The following is a 27,801-nucleotide window of genomic DNA, read 5'->3' as shown; positions in this document are numbered from 1 at the left end:
TGGCTTTTAGCTAACAATTAAATTTCTCTTGTTGCTCTTTTTAGTTTTAAAATTTTACCTTGGGTCAATGGTAGCAATTTGTTTTTTTAGAAAATTGTCCATTGAAATAATTGTGAGTTTATTGATATAAAATTTTAACTACAGAAAAGATTAAAATATTTATTTTTTAAAAAAATAAAATAAAATTCTTCCTGCAAGAACAGGATATGAGAAATAGCTCATTTCCTCAGATAGAAGCTTTAAGAGAAACAATTCATGAACAAATCAAAACAATAATTTTGAAGAATATATATTTAGGGACTTCCTTGGTGGTACAGTATCTCCAGTGCAGGGGACATGTGTTCAATCCCTGGTCCGGGAAGATTCCACATGCTGCAGAGCAATTAAGCCTGTGCACCACAACTACTGAAGCCCATGTGCCTAGAGCCTGAGCTCTGCAACAGAAAAAGTGACCACAGTGTGAAGCCCAGGCACTGCAATGAGGAGTAACCCTTGCTCGCTGTAACTAGAGAAAGCCCACATGCAGCAACAAAGACACAATGCAACTAAAAATCTTTAAAAAAATAAAGTATGTGTATTAAATACTTTCTGGAGAAGGAAATGACAACCCATTCCATTTTTCTTGCCTGGAGAATCCCCATGGACAGCAGAGCTGGTGGGCCACAGTCCATGGGGTCATGAAGAGTTGGACACAACTGAGTGACTAAGCACCATTAAATATTTAATGCATTGGGCTTCCCTAGGGGCTCAGTGCTAAAGAATCTGCCTGCCAATGCAGGAGACATAAGAGACAGGGGTTCAATCCCAGAGTCAGGAAGATCCCCTGGAGGAAGAAATGGCAACCCAGTATTCTTTCCTGGGAAATCCCATGGATAGAGGAGCCTGGCAGGCTATAGTTCATGGGACTAAAAAAGAGTCAGACATGACTAGCGGTAAAACAAGAACAAATTTAATATATTACAAATTCATATGAAATAAGCCAATGTCAAGGGTCACAAAGTCAGTCTCACTCGATGCCCCCAAAATTACAACGGTAGTTTTCATATTAACAGGTAAAGTAGAGCAACATCATAGACATAATAGCAAAGACACTTCCAATCACTTCCTCACTCCAGCTTCATAATAAGATGAAATCTGTATGTGCCTCTGCAGTTTACCATCCTGTGCTCCTTATAATGCCTGAACTAAAGAAAATGGGTTTAAAAAGTTGGCTTAAAACCCAATTCAGAAAACTAAGATCATGGCAGCCCACCACTTCATGGCAAATAGATGGGAAAACAATGGAAACAGTGACAGACTATTTTGTGGGGCTCCAAAATCACTTCAGATTGTGACTGCAGCCATGAAATTGAAAGATGCTTGCTCCTTGGGAAAAAAAGCTATGACCATCCTAGACAGCATATTAAAAAGCAGAGACATCACTTTGCCAACAAAGGTCCATCTAGTCAAAGCTATGGTTTTTCCAGTAGTCATGTATGGATGTGAGAGTTGGACTATAAAGAAAGCTGAGTGCTGAAGAATTGATGCTTTTGAACTGTGGTATTGGAGAAGACTCTTGAGAGTCCCTTGGACTGCCAGGAGATCTAACAAGTCCATCCTAAAGGAAATCAGTCCTGAATATTCAGGAAGGACTGATGCTGAAGCTGAAACTCCAATACTTTGGCCACCTGATACGAAGAACTGACTCACTGGAAAAGACCCTGATGCTGAGAAAGACTGAAGGTGGGAGGAGAAGGGGATGACAGAGGATAAGATGGTTGGATGGCATCACCGACTCAATGGATGTGTATTTGAATAAGCTCTGGGAGTTGGACAGGGAAGCCTGGCACACTGCAATCCATGGGATCGCAAAGAGTCGGATATGACTGAGCAACTGAACGGAACTGTTGAATAAATCTGTACAAGATGCTGCCCTAAACAGTCTTTAATCCTCGCAACAGTCTTGTGAAACAGGAAGGGTAGTGGTCATTCCCATTTCATAGGAGAGAAGTTCCCAGACACCATATTGGCATCCTCGCTGAGGTTCATTAGGCACTGACCCTGTCCTAAGTGCTGTGAATGTATTAACCTGCTTAATGCCCACAACATCAAGATACTGGTAAGTGTGTGAACAATATCCTAATTTCATAGGTAAGAAAACTGAGACACAGATAAATTAAATAACTAGCATATAAGTATTAACATAACTATAATTGACTATTACTATTAGTAACTAGCACTAGGACTGAACCCAGGAATTTGGCTCCTGAGTCCATACTTATAACCATGAAAACATCCTTCCTGGAGATTTTCCTGCCCGGTAGCCTCTACCTACTCTGGCCATGATCACACAGCTAGTTGGTGGCCAGGCCAAGGCTACTGCTATCCTCCCTCCAGTCACATCCCTGCCTCAACAGGCCCTGTCAATCATCACCTGAAAAAACAAAGCCACCCTGGGCCTCAGCACAAGTCTAACCAAATGAAGAGTGGCATGTGTGCTGATGAACTAACTCTTCAGAGGAACCCAGGTCAGGAGGCTATCTTCCAAACAAAGCAAGACAGATCTGAGGCCTCAGGGTGGAGGAAGCAACCACTGGGAAACCTTCAGGGATATTCTTACTTAATACTGAAGATCCACCTGCTACATATCACAAGACATCTTTAATGTAACCACAAGTCCACTGTAAAACTAGAGTTCATTTTATTGAAAAGGATGTTTACATTTCACTGAGCTTGTATTTTAATTAACTTTACATTACCATTTAGGTAAAACTCCAAATATGAGCACATATCAGAGCTCTGTGGTCCCAAAAACAGAGGACAATGAAAGAGAGAAACACACAGCCTGTCTTCTGTAGAGACATTCCTGGAAGAAGGTCTTTCCTAGTTAGCTTAACACTGTGTAACACAGCCAATGTTTCAACAACTAGTCAAATACATTTCAACATGTTTTCATCATCCGTTGGATGTTTCATATGCCACATAACAAATGGACTCCTAAATCATCCTGTAAAGTTAACATTCATGTATTTTTACAGATATGAATAAATTGGAATAAAAGCTTACATACTCCTATATTCACATTTTCTCTGGTAGGAAAATTACCGGTGAAGCTTTTTGTAGAAAATGAATAAACATACACAGTGATTTTCTTCCAAGCATCTCTTCCATTTTCAAATATGAAAATGTAATCAAGCACTAGATGTGTTAACAAGACATATTCACTAAGAAACTTGAGTGCATGACTTACCTATTGGATTTCTATGGAAGAACAATACCGGAGCTCTTAAAATGGTCTCCAACATTTTGTTGTGCACAGTTTGTGAAGAATTAACAAGGATGTAGAATATCAACAGAGACTTTGTGATACCAAAAAGGACAGTAGACACAGTTAACCCTGAAATAAAGAAACATCACTCAGCACAAGATCTCCATCTTATCCTCAACCACACTCAAGCACGGCAGGCAGTTTAAAAAGATACTGTGTATTTCATTCTATAAATAAAAATTGTATAGATATTTACATATATAGGATACAGAATAAAAACTATATATATATATATATAGTAGATTCTGTAAGAGTTTAATGATTTCAAAAATATATTTATAAAGAAAAATATAAAAATCACTGTTTTCCTCCCACTAAATAGAAACAACATGTGGGGAAAATGTGTAAACTGCAGTTTCATTCTAGGCTTGCCTAATTCAATTACAAGTTCTAATAAAATTTAAAATAAAGATAATTATACAAATAGCTGATCTTCCTTTCTCCACATTTCAAATCTCATTATTTACAACACGTCCCATAATCTAAAAGTAAGGTATGCTTTGGTGAAAGTGAACATGTTAGGTGCTCAGTCGTGTCATACTCTTTGCAAGCACATGGACCGTAGACCTCAGGTTTCTCTATCCATGGAATTTTCCAGACAATTCTCTATCCATGGGATTCTCCAGGCAAGAATACTGGAGTGGGTTGCCATTCCTTTCTCCAATGCTTTGCTACCAGCACATGAATTAACAGGGAAAAGAAGAAATGTCTATCATTTCCTTGTAATTTACAAGGAAATTTACTTCCATGTAAAGTAGCTTTTTCGGAGAAGGCAATGGCAACCCACTCCAGTAATCTTGCCTGGAAAATTCCATGGACGGAATAGCCTGGAAGGCTGCAGTCCATGGAGTCGCTGAGGGTCGGACACGACTGTGCAACTTCACTTTCACTTTTCACTTTCATGCACTGGAGAAGGAAATGGCAACCCAATCCAGTGTTCTTGCCTGGAGAATCCCAGGGACAGGGGGAGCCTGGGGGGCTGCCGTCTATGGGGTTGCACAGAGTCAGACATGACTGAAGTGACTTAGCAGCAGCAGCAAAGTAGCTTTTTAAGAACCTACTGTGTAGCACAAAGAACTCTACTTAATGCTCTGTAGCAACCTAAATGGGAAGCAAATCCAAAGAGAAGATACATGTTCAACTAGTTCACTTAGAACTAGTTGGCTGTACAACAGAAACAAACGCAACACTGGAAAGCAACTATAATAAAAATTAAAATATTAAAAATAAGGTAGCTACTTCTATTCCCATGTAGCTATGAAGAGTATGAAAAGACCATGTTAAGTTTCAAGTGGATAATATCTTAAATAATTGAACTTCAAGAAACTACAAAATATATTTTGACATGAGATCATCTAAACAAGATAATCTAATCTCTCACTATTTTATACAACCCCAAAGCATTTGTAAATAACTAAAATCATTTAAATTTATGTCTTATCATGACATAAATCAGTACTATACATACAAAAATTAAAAGAGCCCTCCAAACATCTCTTCAGCTCACAGTTCTATATAGAGAGGGGATAACTTTGGCAATATATAAAGAAGAGAGGCAAAAAGCAAAGGAGAAAAGGAAAGATATAAGCATCTGAATGCAGAGTTCCAAAGAATAGCAAGAAGAGATAAGAAAGCCTCGTTCAGCGATCAATGCAAAGAAATAGAGGAAAAGAACAGAATGGGAAAGACTAGAGATTTCTTCAAGAAAATTAGAGATACCAAGGTAACATTTCATGCAAAGATGGGCTCGATAAAGGACAGAAATGGTCTGGAACTAACAGAAGCAGAAGATATTAAGAAGTGGTGGCAAGAATACACAGAAGAACTGTACAAAAAAGATCTTCACGACCCAGATAATCATGATGATGTGATCACTCATCTAGAGCCAGACATCTTGGAAAGTGAAGTCAAGTGGGCCTTAGAAAGCATCACTAAGAACAAAGCTAGTGGAGGTGATGGAATTCCAGTGGAGCTATTTCAAATTCTGAAAGATGATGCTGTGAAAGTGCTGCACTCAATATGCCAGCAAGTTTGGAAAACTCAGCAGTGGCCACAGGACTGGAAAAGGTCCGTTCTCATTCCAATTCCAAAGAAAGGCAATGCAAAAGAATGCTCAAACTACCGCATAATTGCACTCATCTCACATGCTAGTAAAGTCATGCTCAAAATTCTCCAAGCCAGGCTTCAACAATACGTGAACCGTGAACTCCCTGATGTTCAAGCTGGTTTTAGAAAAGGCAGAGGAACCAGAGATCAAATTGCCAACATCTGCTGAATCATGGAAAAAGGAAGAGAGTTCCAGAAAAAACATCTATTTCTGCTTTATTGACTATGCCAAAGCCTTTGACTGTGTGGATCACAAGAAACTGTGGAAAATTCTGAAAGAGATGGGAATACCAGACCACGTGACCTGCCTCTTGAGAAATCTGTATGCAGGTCAGGAAGCAACAGTTAGAACTGGACATGGAACAACAGACTGGTTCCAAGTAGGAAAAGGAGTATGTCAAGGCTGTATATTGTCATCCTGCTTATTTAACTTATATGCAGAATACATCATAAGAAATGCTGGACTGGAAGAAACACAAGTTGGAATCAAGATTGCCAGGAGAAATATCAATAACCTCAGATATGCAGATGACACCACCCTTATGGCAGAAAGTGAAGAGGAGCTAAAAAGCCTCTTGATGAAAGTGAAAGAGGAGAGTGAAAAAATTGGCTTAAAGCTCAACATTCAGAAAACAAAGATCATGGCATCTGGTCCCATCACTTCATGGGAAATAGATGGGGAAACAGTGGAAACAGTGTCAGACTTTATTTTTGGGGGCTCCAAAATCACTGCAGATGGTGACTGCAGCCATGAAATTAAAAGACGCTTACTTCTTGGAAGAAAAGTTATGAGCAACCTAGATAGCATATTCAAAAGCAGAGACATTACTTTGCCGACTAAGGTTCGTCTAGTCAAGGCTATGGTTTTTCCTGTGGTCATGTATGGATGTGAGAGTTGGACTGTGAAGAAGGCTGAGCGCTGAAGAATTGATGCTTTTGAACTGTGGTGTTGGAGAAGACTCTTGAGGGTCCCTTGGACTACAAGGAGATCCAAGCAGTCCATTCTGAAGATCAGCCCTGGGATTTCTGTGGAAGGAATGATGCTAAAGCTGAAGCTTCAGTACTTTGGCCACCTCATGAGAAGAGTTGACTCATTGGAAAAGACTCTGATGCTGGGAGATATTGGGGGCAGGAGGAGAAGGAGACGACCGAGGATGAGATGGCTGGATGGCATCATGGACTCAATGGACGTGAGTCTGAGTAAACTCCGGGAGATGGTGATGGATAGGGAGGCCTGGCGTGCTGCGATTCATGGGGTTGCAAAGAGTCAGACATGACTGAACGACTGAACTGAACTGAACTGATTCCATCAAGTATGTTTTTCCATTCAGCTTCCACATTAGTGTTATTCAAATTCTGAAAGCTCCTTAAATTTCTGAATTCCATCGACAGGCCTTTGCTTTAGCCCACCATCCTATATGAATGTGTAACAGAATCCCTTCCTTCTTCTTTAAGCCCTCATTGCCCACCATTTCAGAAGGTGAACAGCTGGTATATTTAAGTTTCTTATCAAGTGATCAAGAAAATAAATACCAAATTTCAATGAGACGATTTTTACTTAACTTACTCATTGTAGAAAGCTTGTACAAGCATTTCCTTTGAGGATATTTAAATTTTTACTTAATTAAAAAAATTATTGTGGTATAGTTGCTTTATGATGTTGTGTTAGTTTCTACTGTTCAACAAAACAAATCAGCTATATGTATACATATGTCCCTTTCCTCTTGGACCTCCCTTCCCCCATCCCTCCCCTCTAGGTCATCGCAGAGCATGAGCTGAGCACCCTGTGCTATACAGCGGCTTCCCACTAGCTATCTGTTTCACACATGGTAGTGTACATATGTCAATCCTAATCTCCCAATTCATCTCCCTCACTATCCCACTCGCACTCTGAGTCCAAACATCTATTCGCTATATCTGTGACTCTGTTAATCCCCTGCAAAGAGGTTCATGTGTACCATTTTTCTAGATTCCATGTTGTTTTTGTTCAGTCACCAAGTCATGTCCAATTCTTCACAACCCCATGGACTTCAGCCAGGCTTCCCTGTCCCTCATCATCTCCCAGAATTTGCTCAAGTTGATGAATCGGTGAGGCCATCCAACCATCTCATCCTCTGTCACCCTCTTCTTCTGCCTTCAGCCTTTTCCAGCATCAGGGTCTTTTCCAGTGTGTCAGCAGTTTGTCAGGAGGACAAAGTATTGGAGCTTCAGCTTCAGCATCAGTCCTTCCAATGAGTATTCAGGGTTGATTTCCTTTAAGACTGACTGGTTTGATCTCCCTACTGTCCAAGGGATGCTCAAGAGTCTTCTCCTGCACCATAGTTTGAAAGCATCAATTCTTTCGTGCTCAGGTTTCTTTATAGTCCAGCTCTCACATCCTTACATGACTACTAGAAAGACCATAGCCTTGAGTATATGGACCTGTGTCGGCAAAGTGATGTCTCTGCTTTTTAGCACACTATCTAGGTTTGTCATAACTTTCCTGCCAAGAGGCAATCGTCTTCTAATTTCATGGCTGCAGTCACCATCCACAATGATTTTAGAGCCCAGGAAGAGGAAATCTATCACTGCTCCCAGATTTTCCCCTTCTGTTTGCCATGAAGTGATGGGACTGGATGCCATGACCTTAGTTTCTTTAATATTCAGTTTTAAGTTGACTTTTTTACCCTCCTTTGTCACCCTCATCAAGAGGCTCTTTAATTCCTTTTTGCCTTTTGCCATTTGAGTGGTATCATCCACATATCTGAGGTTGATACTCCCCAGCAATCTTGACTCCAGCTTGTAACCCATCCAGCCCAGCATTTCACATGATGTGCTCTGTGTATAAGTTAAATAAACAGGGTGACAATTAACAGCCTTGTCGTACACCTTTCTCATCAGTTGTCCCATACAGGGTTCTAATGGTTGCTTCTCGACCTGCATACAGGTTTCTCAGGAGACAGGTTAAGATGGTCTGGTATTTCCATCTCTTTAAGAGTTTTCCACAGTTTGTTATGATCCAAACAGTCAAAGGCTTTAGCTTAGCCAATGAAACAGAGGTAGATGTTGTTCTGGAATTCCCTTGCTTTCTCTATGATCCAGAAAATGTTGGCAATTTGATCTCTGGTTCCTCTGTCTTTTCTAAATGCAGGCTGAACATCTGGAAGTTCTCAGTTCACATAATGATGAAAACTAGCTTTAATGATTTTGAGCATAACGTTACTACCATGGGAGATGAGTGCAACTGTCTGGTGGACTGAACATTCTTTAGTATTGCCCTTCTTGGAAACTGGGATGAGGATTGACCTTTTCCAGTCCTGCGGCCACTGCTGAGTTTTCCAAATTTGCTGACATATTAAGCGCAGCACTTTAAATATTTTAGGGTTTTAAATAGCTATGCTGGAATTCCATCACCTCCACTAGCTTTATAGGCAGCAGTGCTCCCTAAGACTCACTTGACATGGAACTCCAGAATGTCTGGCTCTGAGTGACAGGCTACATCATCATGGTTATCCAGATTATTAAGATCTTTATTGTATAGTTCTGTGTATTCTTTCCATCTCTTCTTGATCTCTTCTGCTTTAATTAGGTCTTTACCATTTCTGTTTTATATTGTGTCCATCTTTGGATGACATGTTTCTTTGATATTTCCAGTTTTCTTGATGAGATCTCTAGCCTTATCCTTTCTATTGTTTTCCTCTATTTCTTTGTATTGTCCATTGATGAAGTCCTTCTGGTCTCTCCTTCCTATTCTCTGGAACTCTGCATTTAGTTCTAGGAAGTCTTCTAGGTTTCAAGGAACTGGTCAACTTCAGCTTCTTTGGCATCGGTGGTTGGGACATAGACTTGGATTACTGAGATGTTGAATGGATTGCCTTGGAAATGAACCAAGATCATTCTGTTATTTTTAAGGTTGCACCCAAGAACTGCATTTTGGACTCTTGTTGATTATGAGAGCTATTCCATTTCTTCTAAGCAATTCTTGCCCACAGTAGTAGATATAATGGTCATCTGAATTAAATTCACCCATTCCTGTCCATTTTAGTTCACTGATTCCTAAGATGTTGATGTTTACTCTGACCGTCTCCTGCTTGACCACATCCAATTTACCTTGATTCATGGACCTAACATTCAAGGTTCCTATGCAATACTGTTCTTTTTTTAAATTATTTTTCTTTATTATTTTTTAAAAATATAAATTTATTTAATTGGAGGTTAATTACTTTACAATATTGTTTTGGTTTTGCCATACATCAGCATGAATCCGCCACAGGTATACATGTGTTCCCCAAACTGAACCCCCCTCCCTCCTCCCTTCCCATACCATCCCTCTGGGTCGTCTCAGTGCACCAGCCCCAAGCATCCAGTATCCTGCATCAAACCTGGACTGGTGATTCATTTCATATATGATATTATACATGTTTCAATGCCATTCTCCCAAATCATCCCACCCTCTCCCTCTCCCACGGAGTCCAAAAGACTGTTCTATACCTCTGTGTCTCTTTTGCTGTCTCGCATACTTTGGTTGAAAAATATCTTATCAACTAAAATGCAATACTGTTCTTACAGCATCAGATTTTACTTTCACCACCAGACACATCCACAACTGAACACATTTCCACTGTGGCCCAGCCACTTCATTCTTTCTGGAGCTATGAGTGGTTGTCTTCTGCTCTTTACCAGTAGCATATTGGACACCTTCTGACCCGAGGGGCTAATCTTTTGGTGTCATATCATTTTGCCTTTTTATGCAGTTCCTGGGTTTTTCTCATGGCTAGTAGACTGGGGGGGTTTGCCACTCCCTCCTCCAATGGATCACATTTTATCAGAACTCTCGAATATGACCCGTCGGTCTTAGGTGGCCCTACATGGCACAGATCATAGCTCCATTGAGTGATACAAGCCCCTTCACTGTAATAAGGCAGTGATCCATGAAGAGGCTAGATTTCATATATATGGATTAACACACGTATTTTTTTTCTGTTTTTCTCTTTCTGACTTACTTTACTTTGTGTGACAGGCTCTACGTCTATCCATGTCTAGACAAATGATCCTATTTTATTCCTTTCTATGGATGAGTAATATTCCAGTGTATATATGTGTTAGTTGCTCAGTCATGTCTGACTCTTTGCAACCCCATGGACTGTAGCCTGCCAGGCTCCTCTGTCCATGGAATTCTCCAAGCATGAATACTGGAGTGGGTTACCATGCCCTTATCCAGGGGTTCGTCACAACTCAGGGATCAAATCCAGGTTTCCCTCATTGCAGGCAGATTCTTTACCATTTGAGCTACCCAGGAAGCCCCTCTTCCCCAGTCCAGTGTATATATGCACCATAAATGACATGAAAAGACAGCCCTGAGAATAGGAGAAAATAATTATAAGTGACCAGGGATTATTCTTCACAATATACAAACAGCTCATGCAGCTTAATATAAAAAGAAAAAAAAAAACAACCAATCAATCAAAGAATGGGCAGACGACCTATACAGACCTTTCTCCAAAGAAGACATACAGATAGCCAAAAGGCACATAAAAAGATGCTCAATATCATTATTAGAGAAATGCAGATCAAAACTACCAGTCAGAATGGCCACCATAAAAAATAGACAAACAATAAATGCTAGAGAAGGTGAGGAGAAAAGGGAACCTTCTTCCACTGTTAGTAGGAATGTAAATTGATACAGTCACTATGGAGAACAATTTGGAAGTTCCTTAAAAAATTGAAAATAGAACTACCATATGACTCAGCAATCCCATTACTGTGCATATACCTTGAGAAAACCATAATTCAAAAAGACACATGCACCCCAGTGTTAACAGCAACACTATTTACAAAAGCTAGGACATGGACGCAATCTAAATGTCCATCAACAGATGAATGGATAAAGAAGGCATTTAAAAATTTTTGTTAAAGACATCCTTTAAATACTATATAATGCTATGCTATATATATATTCTAAATACTCTTGTCAATAGAGAGAATCATGTTAATATTAGTCTGGTAAGCCAAATTTTAAATCAACCCCACAGTTGGGGAGGAGGTAGCCCTGTAATCTCAGTTTAAGAAAGAGAAAGAATCCTAATTGCAGACACTGGATTTCCCCTGCTTAGCTTCTGAAGTTTATTAGTGAAGCTCAGGAGGTGAGCAGTGTGGTAAAGTGGAGCTTTGAATACCTGGGAGGGAATAATGTCTTTATTTGTGGCTCATGCTGACAAAGGATTTCATCCAGGATCAATAAAAGCCAGGGTTTATTCAGACAGAATTGGAATAACTGAACCACAGGGTGGGGATACATTTCTAATCCCCTTGGCCATTCTTATAAGGATATAAGATTTAGCAAAGGCAACTATTAGAATAGACAATAGCTACATATTGCTAGTGGCTGATTTTCTCAATATGCACTCCTAACTACCAAAATCCAGTATGGAGCAAATTAAGAGTCTTCATTCAACCTCTTTTCTTCTAGTAGATCTTTAAAATAATTATTCTGATTAATTCACAGAGTAAATGTGATTCAGACCCTTCATTTGTTAAGACATTACTGAATTACTCTGGAAGCCCTCATTGCTCACACAGACTCATTGTAATATACACCTTAAACTCAGGAATTATAAAGCAGATGACTCAACTTTACCTGAATAAACTCCTAAGTACCAGTTCAGAACGAACACTACAGCTTCATCTTCTTTTACTAATGCCCCAGAATACAGGTCACTTTGTAGATTCGCCCTATGGAACAGGAAATAAAAAATATTACACTATAGATACACATAGAATTTACACAAATATCACAAAAAATTACCTCAATTCAATAAGTGTATTTTATGCTGGAAAGTGTTTCCCAACCCACAAGGCCCTGTGTATGTCTCCCTCTAAAAATCTGAATCATAATTTTCAGTTTTTAAAATTATCTGTGAAGACAGACTTAGAAAATAAACTTAGTTGCTAAGGGGAAAGAGTATTAGAGAGTTTGGATGGTCATGCACACACTGCTATATATAAAACAGGTAACCAACAAGGGCTTATTGTATAGCACATGGAACTCTGCCCAGTGTTATGTGGCAGCCTGGATGGGAGGGAAATTTGGGGGAGAATGGATACTTGCATATATATGGCTGCATTCCTTCGCTGCTCAAATGAAACTATCACAATATTGTTGATTTGCCATAGCCCAATACAATATTAAAAGTTCCAAAAAAGAAAAAAAAAATTTTTGTCTGTGAAGAAGCTGCTGAAGGGAGGGACATGGGAAGAGACCACAGGGGGATCACATACCACCTGCAGGAACTTTCATTTCTCTTCAGGGAACCTATGGGAGGGTCAGAAGAGGAGGCTGATCCAGCCCCATCTCTCCCCCTGACTCTGTGGGAAAGTGAGGCGTTGTGTAGATTTCACAGCCCTTTGGGTCAGACCAGGAATCACTCACCAGAATGCAAGCCACCAATCCTGCAGGACGTAGGCAACCTGGAGCAGGAAACAACACTCACTCACACACTGACATCACTGAGCCTCACACCCCACTCACCAGGCTGGGGACGGAAAGGCTCCAGAACATGGAGATGGTTCTTCCGGCTCAGGTCTGCACTAAACCCCACACCCCAGATGACCACCAATCAGGGGAGGGCATCTTACAAGTTAATATCTTTAAAAGAAATCCCCTTTTCCCTAAAAGACTTTGCTCCCCAAATATAATGTACTTCAATGTAAATCCAAGTGGACTGCAAAAGGCAGCAATAACAGTACAAATGTTGGGATTTTTCAAAGCAAAAGCTTGACAGGAACAGTGATGGTCAATCCTAGGTGTCAGCTTGACTGGACCAGTCTCCAGTGATTCAACCAAACACCCATCCAGATGTTACCATGAAGGTATTTTGTGGATGATGTTTCATCCATCATCAGAACTTCAATAAAGGAGATCACCCTCAACACTTCAGTGGGCTCGTCCAGTCAGACAAAGGCCTGACGAGCAAAACCTGAGGCTTCCTGGAGGAGGAAGAAATTCTGCCTCAAGACAGCAGGGCCAGCTCCTGACTGAGGTTCCAGCCTGCAGGCCTACCTTGCTGATTTCACATTCACCAAGAGAGATCCCACAATTGCATGAGCCAAGTTTTTGAGATAAATCTCTTAATACACATATTTAGAAATAATTCTAAAATACAGTATAAGTAGTATGTAAATGTAAAACTGAGTGCACAAACCAAAATAAACCCCCTTATGTACCTGAGCTGCGATGTTTACTAGAATAAGGAAGATGATGACAAGCCAGTCAGCACCAGCTGTGAAGTAATTCTTATAGGTCTTAAAACCAACTTTTCCTTCCAAGTGGTCTTCTAGAGGTAGCGTAACCTGTATATTCTCAATCTAAAAGGGAAAAATGGCAGTGAGAGATGAAACTTTAAATAATAAACCCCAAATTTCAAGAGTCCAACAATGCCCTCCACAGTGAAGCTTAGGAAAACAGACACATTTCATACACTGTTAGGAGTGAAGGATGGTTCATCTCCTATGGAGAAGGGTGTGGGAATATCTGGCCAAATCATATACGCTTTTACTCCTGGACCCAGCCATCCTACTTGGAGGAATCTATGAGAAATAATCAAAGGTCATTCACATGAGGTTATTAATGGTTGGGTGGCTTTGCTTAAAATAGATCATGACTCTGACACACAACAAAATCAATTAATGTATAAATGCAGAAGCTTGCTCTAAAATAACACACAAAATGATATGGAGATAATGTATCCCTCTAGATGACTGTGTCATTCAAGGATAGAAACATAAAACATACTTGGGGCTCAAAATACTAGCGAAATTCAGTAAGCTGAGTTCACAGAGAGAGTTGGAGTAATATGAGTTTGGACAGCACGTTGCAAGCATATGATCTGAATCTATTCGGTTCCTAAGTTTCAGAGAGTGATTCCTGAGTTTAGAAAGTGAACAGCTAATCCAAATACTATCAGAGTCATTCCAGGCTCCTGGACTTGGATATTGAGGGTTTGGCTATCAAGGGAATATGTTTTTAAGGCGATGGCACCCCACTCCAGTACTCTTGCCTGGAAAATCCCATGGACAGAGGAGCCTGGTAGGCTGTGGTCCATGGGGTCGCAGAGTCGGACATGACTGAGTGACTTCCCTTTCACTTTTCACTTACATGCATTGGAGAAGGAAATGGCAACCCACTCCAGTGTTCTTGCCTGAAGAATCCCAGGAACAGGGGAGCCTGGTGGGCTGCCATCTATGGGGTCACACAGAGTTGGACACGACTGAAGTGACTTAGCAGTGCATTTCAGCATTTCTGTCTAGAGGACTTAGACTGCATTATAGTGTCACAGAAGGTTAGGATGTCCTTGCCTCTATCCTGGCCACTGGGATTCAAGGTCGATAACATGTGGTTGTCAGTCTTGAAGGGTAAGAAAGGAGGACGGGAACTAACACTGAAGTGTCTACCATGCGTCAGGTCCTTTGCACACATTACCTCTGTCCTATCACAAACCATCTGACACTGAGGCAAAATAATAATCAGTCACATGCAGTACTAGAGTATTCCAACACATAGGAAAAGTAGCTGATTTAACATGGCAACAGCAACACTCAGTCTAAGGAGTTCTTCACATTAAGCCTCTGGATGCATAAGGAAAGCTGGGGGGCCACCAGCATGAATAGGATGTAACTACGGTAAACTGATGAGTTCTCAATCAGTGTGAGTCACATAAACCCAGAAATTCTTAGCAGTGCAACCACTTCGGGTCTCCATAAGATTCTCTATCCTACACCCAAAGGGGCATCCCAAGCAGGCTTGCTCCCCTCATGCTCTTCTAACTCTATCAATTCCATGGAACAAGACTTTGGGAACCCTAGGGTCTACTTTGGGACAAATGAAGATGTCACGAGCTGAGCAGACTGAAGGTCCATGAGACCACCAAGGGAAGACAGATCCGGGCACCCTGCAGGATGAAATACTCACTTCTTGGTCTTCTGGAGCCGCATCTTTCAATGAGGGCCTGGGAGACTGGAGAGACTGAACCAAAGACTCAGATATCACAGTGGGAGCTCCTGGAACTGGAGATGGTTCAGACTGCTCATTCCCCTTTTCAAAAAGGGAAAAAATATCTGCCCTGGATTTCAGGAACTCAGAGTAAGTTCCTCTTTCCACCATTTTGCCCTAAAATTAAAAAGTTGAGAGGAATTAATTTATATTTGATAATATTAAACCAACCTAAATACTAATCAAGAAAAGTTATCTGGTTTTAAATTATGATTTTTGAGAAAAAAAAAAAAAAGATCCCTGGGTCTAGAATTCTTGTTGAGAAATCTAATTCAGTCAACTCAGTACAGAACTGAGCATTGCATTCTCTACCAAACCCTGTCCCTATGGTAGGTGCTGGGGGATATGAAAGAAACTTGTACTCATGTGTCAAAAATGGAGGCCATTGACATGACTACCCTGGGCACTTGGGGAAGGAAGAAGTACCGAGGTTGATAGGAGGATCAGCACAGTCTTCTTAGACAACATGGAAATTGACAGACGCATCATGTGACAATTCCAGGAAAGAAATTTAAACTTAACCCAGAGGTGGGGTCCAGCATATCTGCATGTGGGTGAGAGTCTCTCATGAAATCTTCACTGCCCACTGTCACCATCACACTGTCACGTGCCTGGCTGTGATAATAGGAGCCAGCCCTGGACAGAAAACCCACAAGAGGCCTCTCCATGGTCTATAACTGCCCCCACACACTCAGTAATTTCCCAACTGAAAATTCAATATTCCACCTGATAAAGTAATTAAACAAGGAGGCCATGGGGCTGGGGTGTCTCTAAAGCCTTGGCAGTCTGTGCCCACAAACCAAAACTTAAGCCAGAATCAATGTACTCAGATCCAATAAATAACTTAGGAACGACCAACCACAAGCAGCCAACCAGGCTTCCCCAAATCAGGCAACTGCTTAGGCTGCAGCCAATCAAATCATTTTCTTTGAACAAATGTGACACATCCTTGCACAGTTTCCCTCCCTTATAAAGTCACATAAAATAATGTGCAGATGTTTCCCTATCTTCTGACCCCATGAAATCAGACTCAGCTGATTCCCTGAGTAGCAAATAAAACATCAGGGGAAAAAAAATCTCAGGATTCAAAACACATCAAATGAGAGCAACTGTGGTTAAGGCAGCTCAGGTGGAGGGAGCTGGCCAGGACCCTCGCTGGGACCCCTCTCACCCTCTCCCCTGAGGGGGTCCACTGGGAGAAATGCAGGGCCGCCTTTGGGTACCGTCAGATACTGCAGAACTAGAAAATTATGCAGGATATATTATGCCATGTTCCACTTGGGAGGCAAAATTCACACACCTCTTTAATGAAATCACCGCTCACCACATCAAATCTGTAATATGCACGATGAATGACTGGTGGTACAAAGACAGCAATTTCACTCAGCAGTCAGGCACTGACAATTCCAGGGGGATGAAGGGAGAGCCATCTGCTCTGAAGAGAGGGACCCGACAGTGAGGATGGTCCCCATCTCAGGCAGGGGTGCTCACCCGTGGCCAAATAGTTGTTTTCTTAGTACTAAAACTGGGGGTCATGTCCTCAAAGGGAGCAATCAGGGGACCCCAAAACATCTAGAGATGGGCAAAATAGGTTATACTCCTGCCCACTGATCCTGTGCTCATAACACTATGAACATTGGAGTTTACACACTAGAATCACCCCCTCTGCATATGAAATCAACTACTCTTGAGCTTGAAAAACCTTAGCCTCCCCCCATTCCTAGAGAGTGGAGAAGGGCTGAAACATGGAACCGCTTCTAGAGAGGCAGGGGTTCTGTGTCTTAATAATCTTTCTTGGAACAGAGATTCTTTTCAGAAGTCAGGGATCTGACCAAGGGCCTATGGAGCAGTCAGGGGTTAACGACAGAGGCAATGAGACCCAGAGGCAAACAAGCCAAGGAGTGAAGCATCGAACGACCACCAGGTCTGAACCCTTCTCACTACCCTCCACCCACCCCCAGCCATGCCAGGAGGTGTGGGCTGGATGGTGCAGCCTCCTCAGAAAGATGTTCTCAAATATGACACCTGTGAACATGACCTTATTTGGACACAGGGTCTTTGCAGATGTAAACGAGTTAAGATGAGGTCACACTGGAGCAGGGGTGACCCTGAAGCCAGTAAGACCAACGTCACTATGAGAATAGAAGAGACGCAGACTGGCACGGAGACTACGGCCATGTGACATCAGAGCCAGAGACCACAGCGCTGCAGCTGGAAGCCAAGGAACCCAAGGAAGGCCCGTGAGCACAAGAGGCTGGAGGGAAGGATCCTCCCCTGGAGCCTTCAGGGAGAGCCGGCCCTGCCAGCACCTGGATTTGGGACTTGAAGCCTCCAGAACAGGGAGACGATCAACTCCTGCTATCACCCGGCTTGCGGTGCTGTGATATGGCAGCTCTAGAAACTGAATCTCTAGCCTGAGCCCACACTTCTGTCTCTTCAGCTTTACTAAGACTCCAAACTGCTTCTTCTGTCACCCCTCCAGTGACCATCAGAGGAATCTCTTAACTCCTACATCAGACCACATCCCTCCTCTGCTCTGGACCATGCAAGGCTTCCATCCCACTTCAGTCCCCTGCCCACTGCCTGGAGACCAGCTCCCTCCCATCCCCTGCTCACTCTCCTCAGACACGCTGGTCCTTCCTGCTGTTCCTCCAACCTGCCAGGTCAGCTCCTTCCTTAGGACCCTCTGCCTGAGACCCCCTCCCCCTGGTGACTGCGTGGCCGCCACCTTCATGTCACTCAGACCCCGTGAGGCACCAGCTCCTCAGGGAGGCCAGGATGTCACCTTCTTTGTCACATCCTCCCCAGAAGAACAGGAGCCTCGTGAGGGCAGGGCCTTGTCCTCCTGCTGCACAGGCTCCCATGCGTATCGGAGACATAGAGACCTGGGCAGGGAGACCAGCAACTGGAAACACCAGCAGAGAGGGCATCTCTGACCCGGGTGCTTGGATACCCAACCTCGCTTCTGGTGCTAATAGAAGATGCTCTTCAGGCAAATTATGTATGACAATCACCTGGATACCAACAGATCTTAGAATCTCTAAGTAATACACTTTGACTTAAGTCAAGGAAGAGGAAAATAAAAAGTTCTAAATAAAATTGCATCATTATCTTTAACAAATTTAATTAGGACAGTGATGGTTCAATAACCCTGTGGTTGCACTTTTATACGCTTTAGGGTTTATGTGGCTTAGAGTGTAATAGTGACATTTCTACAGGGCTTTAGATTCATCTTCCAAGGCATGAACACCAGCTCTGGGAAGAAAGGGGCAAAAAACTGAGGGAGAAGAGAGCGTTTACCATGAACCCAGGAGAGTGACCTGCAGGGAGGTCTGTCCTTCAACACACCTGAGGGCTAGCAATTCCACACACTTCTAGAAATTACTTACATCTTTCAACATCAGAATCTGACTTGCATCTTTTAGGTACTGCAGCTGATGAGTGACTAAGATCGTGATCTTCTCCTTCAAGGCCTGACGAACACACCTACAAATGCAAAAGGCACAATAAGCAGAAGCACATTAATGGGGTGCCTCAGACTGAAAACTTATATTTTGAAAACAGTGAGACAAAGACCACACAGCAATCAAAGGTCTTTAGTTTCAATGCCAAATCAATAATAAAAATTAAATAAAAATCAATCCAAATAGATTATTAAATTTATAAGCAGCAAATTTGAATCTAGTGCTACAAAAAATTATTAAAACCAGTCCAGTGAAGGAGGCCCTAACAGCTAAGTCTTTTCCACTAAAACCCAGCTTAACAATTATTTGCATGTTTCATAAAGGAATACAACTGAGTAACACTGAGACTTCAAAACTTGACTAAACTAAAACACTATTTTATCACTATCTGGGAATGGGAGAAGAGGGATCCATGTCATTTTAAAATATGTACATTCTTTGACAGCTTTCTAGGCAATTATTTATAATTAATGATGTAAATATTCACAACAAAAAATTAATAGATTCTTGGAACTCTTTGCCAGAGTGCATTTGCTAGCCACTTGCTCCCAAAGAATATTAGATAGAAAATGAATGTCAGCGTGGTGTCCAACAGTCTCTACAACATTCCCAGTTCCATCCAAAAAGCAAGCCTTCTTTCATTAGGACTGAACACTTTCCAAACATTAAAGTAAAAGAAAGAATCCAAATGGTCCAAATCACAGTGGAAATCACCCAATGGCTCAGAATACCCACCAGTTCTCTTAGTCAAGACATCACTCACTATTCAACCTTAAATTTTTTTCACAGTAAGAAAACACTCCTCCATTTCACATGTAGACCCCTAGGGACTCAGCCCCAGCCTCATCACACAGGGTCCACAACCTCTCCAAGGAAGCAAGTGGATGAGTCTGGGGCCCAGTGACCACAGGCAGGGCTCCAGGCAGGTACTCTGGGTGCCCCAGCCCCTCGCAGAGCAAATCTCAGGAACCTGGGTCAGAGCTCAGCCTGTGAGTGAATCAGATGGAGAGTCTGGAGGCAGCAGACTGCAGCTCAGTCCCTCTCACGAGCCTGAAGTCAGATGAGTGACTCAACCTGTTTCTTCATCTAAAAACAAGGTCAATGACATCTCATCCACATGTTCTGAGAAATCAAACCACCAATCTACTCAGTAAATGTCATCTCACTTCTCCACTCCTCCCTAACCACGGATGGTCATGTGCTTTGGACTCAGGACAGAAAACTCTTAAGCGGACACTCTGGACACTGAGTCTGTGATCAGAAACAAGACGCTAGGATGTAAAAACATACACCATTGCTTCGTTAAGTCCAAAAGGATTCATTTTTACCTTCTGACATGTGTTAGTTCAGCGTTCATACCTAAGTTTCTTGATTAACACCTTTTCAAACTTAGTACTAAAGCTTTTAAACAGAATTTTTTCTCCTTAATTCATAATTGCCTGCCACTAGTCTTCGTGTTCTTCCCTGGAGAATCCTAGGGATGGGGGAGCCTGGTGGGCTGCCATCTATCGGGTGGCACAGAGTCGGACACGACTGAAGCAACTTAGCAGCAGCAGTAGCAGTCCCTAAAGATGAATGTTAATCAAATCTGATGGGATGTTATGTCCAAGATGAATCAACCCAAAGTTTTAAGATGTTTTCTTCCTAACATCCCATCACACATCAGTTCAGTTCAGTTCAGTCGCTCAGTCATGTCTGACTCTTTGCAACACCGTGAATCGCAGCACGCCAGGCCTCCCTGTCCATCACCATCTCCTGGAGTTCACTCAGACTCACATCCATCGAGTCAGTGATGCCATCCAGCCATCTCATCCTCGGTCGTCCCCTTCTCCTCTTGCCCCCAATCCCTCCGGGCATCAGAGTCTTTTCCAATGAGTCAACTCTACGCATGAGGTGGCCAAAGTACTGGAGTTTCAGCTTTAGCATCATTCCTTCCAAAGAAATCTCAGGGTTGAGATCAAGAATGGATCAGTTGGATCTCCTTGCAGTCCAAGGGACTCTCAAGAGACTTCTCCAACACCACAGTTCAAAAGCATCAATTCTTCGGTGCTCAGCCATCTTCACAGTCCAACTCTCACATCCATACATGACCACAGGAAAAACCATAGCCTTGACTAGACGGACCTTAGTCGGCAAAGTAATGTCTCTGCTTTTGAATATGCTATCTAGGTTGCTCATAACTTTTCTTCCAAGAAGTAAGCGTCTTTTAATTTCATGGCTGCAGTGATTTTGGAGCCCCCCAAAATAAAGTCTGACACTGTCTCTACTGTTTCCCCATCTATTTCCCATGAAGTGATGGGACTGGATGCCATGATCTTCGTTTCCTGAATGTTGAGCTTTAAGCCAATTTTTTCACTCTCCTCTTTCACTTTCATCAAGAGGCTTTTTAGCTCCTCTTCACTTTCTGCCATAAGGGTGGTGTCATCTGCATATCTGAGGTTATCGATATTTCTCCCGGCAATCTTGATTCCAACTTGTGTTTCTTCCAGTCCAGCATTTCTTATGATGTATTCTGCATATAAGTTAAATAAGCAGGGTGACAATATACAGCCTTGACTTACTCCTTCTCCTATTTGGAACCAGTCTGTTGTTCCATGTCCAGTTCTAACTGTTGCTTCCTGACCTACACACAGATTTCTCAAGAGGCAGGTCAGGTGGTCTAGTATTCCCATCTCTTTCAGAATTTTCCACAGTCTATTGTGATCCACACAGTCAAAGGCTTTGGCATAGTTAATAAAGCAGAAATAGATGTTTTTTTGGAACTCTCGCTTTTTCCGTGATCCAGCAGATGTTGGCAGGGTCTCTGGTTCCTCTGCCTTTTCTAAAACCAGCTTGAACATCAGGGAGTTCACGGTTCACGTATTGCTGAAGCCTGGCTTGGAGAATTTTTAGCATGACTTTACTAGCATGTGAGATGAGTGCAATTGTGTGGTAGTTTGAGCATTCTTTTGCATTGCCTTTCTTTGGAATTGGAATGAAAACTGACCATCACACATGCAGTAATACAAATAATTACAATAAAATGATCAATTGATGGCTTTGAATTTTTCATAAATAATGCTTTTATCCAAATCAGTAGAAAAATACACTACTTTCCAAGTTTTTAAAGATTTTCATGTCATGCCATAGAAAGAATCAAGTCAGCAACCAGTTGTATAATAATTATTCTTATATAAAGGCCATGCTAATTCTATAATCCCACATATAATTCTATATAAGGACTCTAGTAAGAGTGAACACCTCCCTTGGTGGAGGCAATATAAATAAGACAGACAGAGTCCCCACCTCCATTCATTCAATCAGCAGAGGTTTGCTGAGAAAGCCAGGCACTGTCCTAAGTGCCGAGGAATCATCCACATGTCAATATAGAAGACAAAACCCTTCACCATGTAGAGGACACACTGAACAAGCATAGAAAATATGCTACTCGGCTGGGACCTATACTCTGTAGGTAAAACAAATGTAGCTGATATCTTAGATGTGGAGACACGGGAGCCCCGAGACTACGTGGGGAAACATCCTGGAAGAAGGCACAGCAGGTACAGGGTTCCTGGGACAGAACATGACGGACCGAAACAGCTTCCTGCATTCATAGTTTACGGGTGGCAGGGGGACTCATAAATGGCCAAGTGCACCCACTGAGGACTGTGGGAAGACTGAGGACATGGGCGCCCCCTGAAAGAGCAGGAGGGGATGGCAGGTCCCGTCTTCCATCTTCCTCCTGTGCCCTGGCACACTGCTCCCTTCCTCTGGACAGAGGGACCAGTGTGTACAGAGGGACCAGTGTGTACAGACAGATGGGGATGAGAAAGGACCCCACAGAGCCAGCACAGCTGGCCACCCAGTGGGTGTGGGGATGAGCTGGAAAGGCTGAGGGGGGCAGACGGCAAAGAATCCTGTTTGTCTGAGGACCTGGAGCTGCTTCCTGAATGTGTGTGTTCATGTAGGGGGGAGTTGTGTCCGTGAAGGGCTGGAGCAGGAGGAAAGTGAGCTGTGTAGACAGTAGGGTGAGCTGTGTAGACAGCAGCATGGGAATCTGATCAGGACAGACCCCAAGACCTGATGACGTGGGAGGCAGGGGTCTAGTGATGTGGGTGGGGCTAAACCAGGATGGTATCCATGGCTGGACACAGGTGAGGCTGCATCAGTTCACGTAAGGCCCTCACCTTCTGTAGCTGATAGAATCCACTGTGTTCACAGCATAAAGCTGTAAAAGTCATGAACCTCAATGACCTTGGATATAAATTCATGACTGAAGAAAACAGCAGCAGGTAGAAGTGTGGTTCATTCACTTTTTTTTTTTTTTTTACTTTATTTTACTTTACAATACTCTATTGGTTTTGCCATACATTGACATGAATCCACCACAGGTGTACATGCATTCCCAAACATGAACCCCCCTCCCACCTCCCTCCCCATAACATCTCTCTGGGTCATCACTGTTCACCAGCCCCAGGCATGCTGTATCCTGTGTCGGACATAGACTGGCGATTTGATTCTTACATGATAGTACACATGTTACAATACAAAACATGTTACAATACAAAACTCTCACATGGCTAAGCTTACACATGACCACCATATCTCACAGCATATTGTTCCATCCGATTCTCTAACTTGAAAGCACTCTCCAGGATGTGGAGAAAAGGGAACCCTCTTACACTGTCGGCGGGAATGCAAACTAGTACAACCACCATGGAAAACAATGTGGAGATTCCTTAAACAACTGGAAATAGAACTGCCATACAACCCAGCAATCCCACTGCTGGGCATACACACCAAAGAAACCAGAACTGAAAGAGACACGTATACCACAATGTTCACTGCAACACTGTTTACAATAGCCAGGACATGGAAGCAACCTAGATGTCCGTTGGCAGATGAATGGATAAGAAAGCTGTGGTACGTATACACAATGGAGTATTACTCAGCCATTAAAAAGAATGCATTTGAGTCAGTTCTAATGAGGTGGATAAAACTGGAGTCTATTATACAGAGTGAAGGAAGTCAGAAAAAAAAAAAAACACCAATACGATATATTAACACATATATATGGAATTTAGAAAGGTGGTAATGATGACCCTATATGTGAGACAGCAAAAGAGACACAGATGTAAAGAACAGCCTTTTGGACTCTGTGGGAAAAGGTGAGGGTGGGATGATTTGAGATAATAGCATTGAAACATGTATATTATCATATGTGAAACAGATTGCCAGTCCAGGTTCAATGCATGAGACAGGATGCTCAGGGCTGGTGTACTGGAATGACCATGAGGGATGGGACGGGGAGGGAGGTGGGAGGGGGTTTCAGGATGGGGAACACATGTACACCGATGGCTGATTCATGTCAATGTATGGCAAAAACCACTATTGTAAAGTAATTAGCCTCCAATTAAAATAAATAAATAAATTTAAAATTTTTTAAAAAGCACTCTCCAGTTGCTGTTGAGAAGTTTCCTAAATTGCTTTCATGCTCTCTGCTTTAAGTTTCCCTAGAGAATATGTGGTTCTGATTATAAACAACAGTCTTAAGCTTGCTTCTATCAAGTATATATCCAAAGTGGTGCACCCAAAATATTGAAGAGGATTTTATAAATATCTCCTGTGTTTGAAAAAGAACTCAGGGGAACTTTTGTGATCAGCAGCACACTGTACTTGGCATCAAAATGCCTTACTCTCCCTTTCCTGTGACATGGATGCAATGACTGGCAGAATCTGTTCCTGCCCTGATGGAGAACTTGTGCAGATGCTCACAGGATGTGGTAACACACATTTGTGAGTTCAGGATGGAGTGCTGGGAACAGGGAGGCTGAGATACTCATGATGCCAGGCAGATGGAGTTAGGGAATCCTTATCACAGCACAAGCTCCTGTCACTGAACTCTTGACAAGACACAAGGCACTTTTCTAAGGGAAAATTCATCAAGCCATGAACAGGAGCAGGCTGGAAAGGGGGGATCAGATCAGAGCTGGAGACCATGCCATGTGTCATCTGCGCTGTTCTCTCAAGTTCTCAAAGATTCAGCGCTACTATGCAGGTTTGTGTGTATGTGCGTTACAATATACCTAACATGAAATTTACTGTTCCTGCCATTTAAAGCACATAGCCCAGTGGTATTAAGTACATTCACATTATTGTGCAGCCATCACCACCTTCCATCTCCACAACTTTTTCATCACCCCAACACTAAGCATGTTTTATACACGGGCAGGTTCCACCAGTCTAACAACCACTGCTTAGTAGATGTGGAATCCCAGCTTCTAGTGTCCAGAGCCCAGAGCTCCTCACAGGCCTTCCTCTCCACTTGCTGACTCTGCTGAAGTCTCTACTTTGCTATTCTGGACCTGCTGTAAATCAATCACGTCCCCTCAGATTCACATGTTGTCACCTTAGTCATCAGTACCTTAGAATTTGGTGTCATGGACTTTAAAGAGATAATCATTACCCTTAATTATACTGGACCTAATCTAATCTGACTGGTGTGCTTAGATGAAGAGGACTAAGACATAAGGACAGAGACACAGGCATGTAAATCAATGAAGTTAGAACACACTCCCCACCATGCACAAAAATAAAATAAAAATGGCTTAAAGACTTAATCACAAGATATGACACTATGAAACTCTTTGTAGAGATTATAGGCAAAACATTTTCTAATATAAATTATACCAATGTTTTCTTAGGTCAGTCTCCTAAAGCAATAGAAATACAAACAAAAATATACAAATGCAGGCTTCCCTGATGACTCAGTGGCAAAGAATCCACCTGCCAGTACAGGAGACACAGAATCCCTCCCTGGTCCAGGAAGCTCCCACATGCCAAAAGCACCTCAGCCCATGCAGCACAACTACAGAGCCTGTGCTCTGGAGCCCAGGAACCACAACTACTTGCCCACATACCCTAGAGACCGCGCTGTGCAACGAGAGAAGCCACCAAAATGAGAAGTCCATGCACCACAGCTAGAGAGTAGCCCTGCTCACTGCAACTAGAGAAGAGCCCTCACAGCCAAGAAAGCCTTCACGGCCATAAATAAATAATATTTTTAATTAAAAAAATAAACAATGGGACCTAATCAAACTTACACGCGTTTGCACAGCAAAGGGAACCATAAACACAATGAAGAGACAACCTACAGATGGGAGAAAATATTTGCAAATGATGTGACAACAGGGGTTTAATTTCCAAAATATAAAAACAGCTCACACAACTCAACAACAACAACAAAAATATCTAATCAAAAAATGGTTAAAAGAACTAAATAGACATTTCTCCAAAGGACACATACAGATGGCCAACAGACACAAGAAAAGAAGTTCACCACTGTGAATTATTAGAGAAATGCAAATCGAAACTACAATGAGGTATCTCCTCACATAAGCTTCAATAGCCATCATTAAAGTAACAATGGCTGAGAGGATGTGGAGTAAAAGGAACCCTCCTACTCTGCTGGTGGGAATATAAGTGGCTGTAGGCACTGTTGAAAATAGAATAGAGGTTCCTCAGAAAACTAAAACTAAAATTACCTTATAGTCCAGTAATCCCACTGCTGGACATATATCTGCATTAAACTATAAATCAAAAAGAGACAAGCACTCCTATGTTCACAGCAGCACCAATCACAATAGCAAAACATGGGAACAACCTAAATGTCCATCGACAGATGAGTAGATAAAGAAGATGTGGTGCATATAGACGATGTGATACTACTCAGCCATAAGAAAGAAAGAAAGAAAGCCATTTGCAGAAACATGGATGGACCTGGAGATTCTCATACTAAGTGAAGTAACTCAGAAAGAGAAAGTCAAGTATCATAATTATATCACTTATATGTGGAATCTAAACTATGGAAAAATGAACCTATTTACAAAAAAGAAACAGACTCAGACATAGTGAACAGACCTGTGGTTGCATGGATGGAAGGAGGCGGTAGGGAGGGATGGGCTGGGAATTTGAGGTTAGCAGAGGCAAACTATTATGTGTAGAATGGATAAACAACAAGGTCCTATGGTATAGCACAGGGAGCGGCATTCAATACCCTGAGATAAACCATTATGGAAAAGTATATATTTGTGCATAACTGAGTCACTTTGCTGTACAAAGAAATTAACACAATGTAGTAAGTCAGCTACATTTCAATAAAATTTTTTCCAAAAAAAAAAAAATAGGACGGAGACACAGGTTGCATATAAACAGAGGAAAGAACATGAGAGGACATAGCGAGACGGATGCAGTCAGAAGCCAAGGAGAGAGGTCTCGGGAGAAACCAAACCTGCCCATATCTTAAACCTGTAGCCTCAAGAACTGTAAGAAATTCAATTTCTATTCTTTAAGCACCCCCATCTGTGACAATTTTGCTATGCACTGAATATTTTTGTCCTCAAAAATCATACATTGAGACCTAATCCCCACTGTGTGGGTATTAGGAGGTGGGGCCATCAGGAGGTGATCAGGTCATGAGGGTGGAGCCTCCATAGAAGGGATTAGTGTCCTTATAAAAGGGACCACCACAGCTCTCTCACCCCTTCCCCACATGAGGACACAGGAATCCGGCCCTCACCATACACTGAATCTGCCAGCACATTCACCTTGGACTTCCCCAGCCTCCAGAACCATGAGAGACAAATTTGTGCTATTTATAAGCCATCCAGGCTCTGGTCTCCAGTGAGAGCAATTTGAATGGACACAACCCTAGAAACTAACACAGGATGTGACAGAGAGAATTTCCAAATAGCTTTTCTGCCGAACACCCCGCCTCCTCCAGGTGAGGACGTGCCTACTGTTCTCCTCACAGCCCTGCTTTCTCCTCCCTCCACACCTGTGCTTCTGCTCAGCAAAGGACTGGGTCCTCTTTTCAGCCTCCACACACCTGCCCAGCCTGCAGGCCCCAGGGTACTTCC

The 27,801-nt window shown here is 42.3% G+C and overlaps 1 protein-coding gene across 29 annotated transcripts in view; it reads right to left on the bottom strand.

Moving 5' to 3' along the window:
- LOC105614203 (ATP-binding cassette sub-family C member 4-like) overlaps nt 1–27,801 on the bottom strand; it is a 264,375-nt gene that overhangs the window by 190,328 nt on the left and 46,246 nt on the right. For 16 of the 29 annotated variants that reach the window (XM_060394611.1, XM_060394614.1, XM_060394623.1 and 13 more), the window contains 7 exons: nt 18,830–18,926; nt 15,360–15,557; nt 14,547–14,630; nt 13,616–13,756; nt 12,822–12,859; nt 12,030–12,124; nt 3,230–3,376 (listed from right to left, as the gene is read on the bottom strand). In XM_060394611.1, coding sequence (XP_060250594.1) covers nt 3,230–3,376; nt 12,030–12,124; nt 12,822–12,859; nt 13,616–13,756; nt 14,547–14,630; nt 15,360–15,557; nt 18,830–18,926 — 800 coding nt within the window. The remainder of the gene's footprint in view (nt 1–3,229; nt 3,377–12,029; nt 12,125–12,821; nt 12,860–13,615; nt 13,757–14,546; nt 14,631–15,359; nt 15,558–18,829; nt 18,927–27,801) is intronic. The other 13 variants (XR_009595281.1, XR_009595282.1, XR_009595283.1 and 10 more) reach the window with 1 other exon arrangement.

This window comes from Ovis aries, chromosome 10 (assembly GCF_016772045.2).
Source record: "Ovis aries strain OAR_USU_Benz2616 breed Rambouillet chromosome 10, ARS-UI_Ramb_v3.0, whole genome shotgun sequence".
Taxonomy (NCBI): domain Eukaryota; kingdom Metazoa; phylum Chordata; class Mammalia; order Artiodactyla; family Bovidae; genus Ovis; species Ovis aries.
This window is presented reverse-complemented; position numbering and strand designations above follow the sequence as displayed.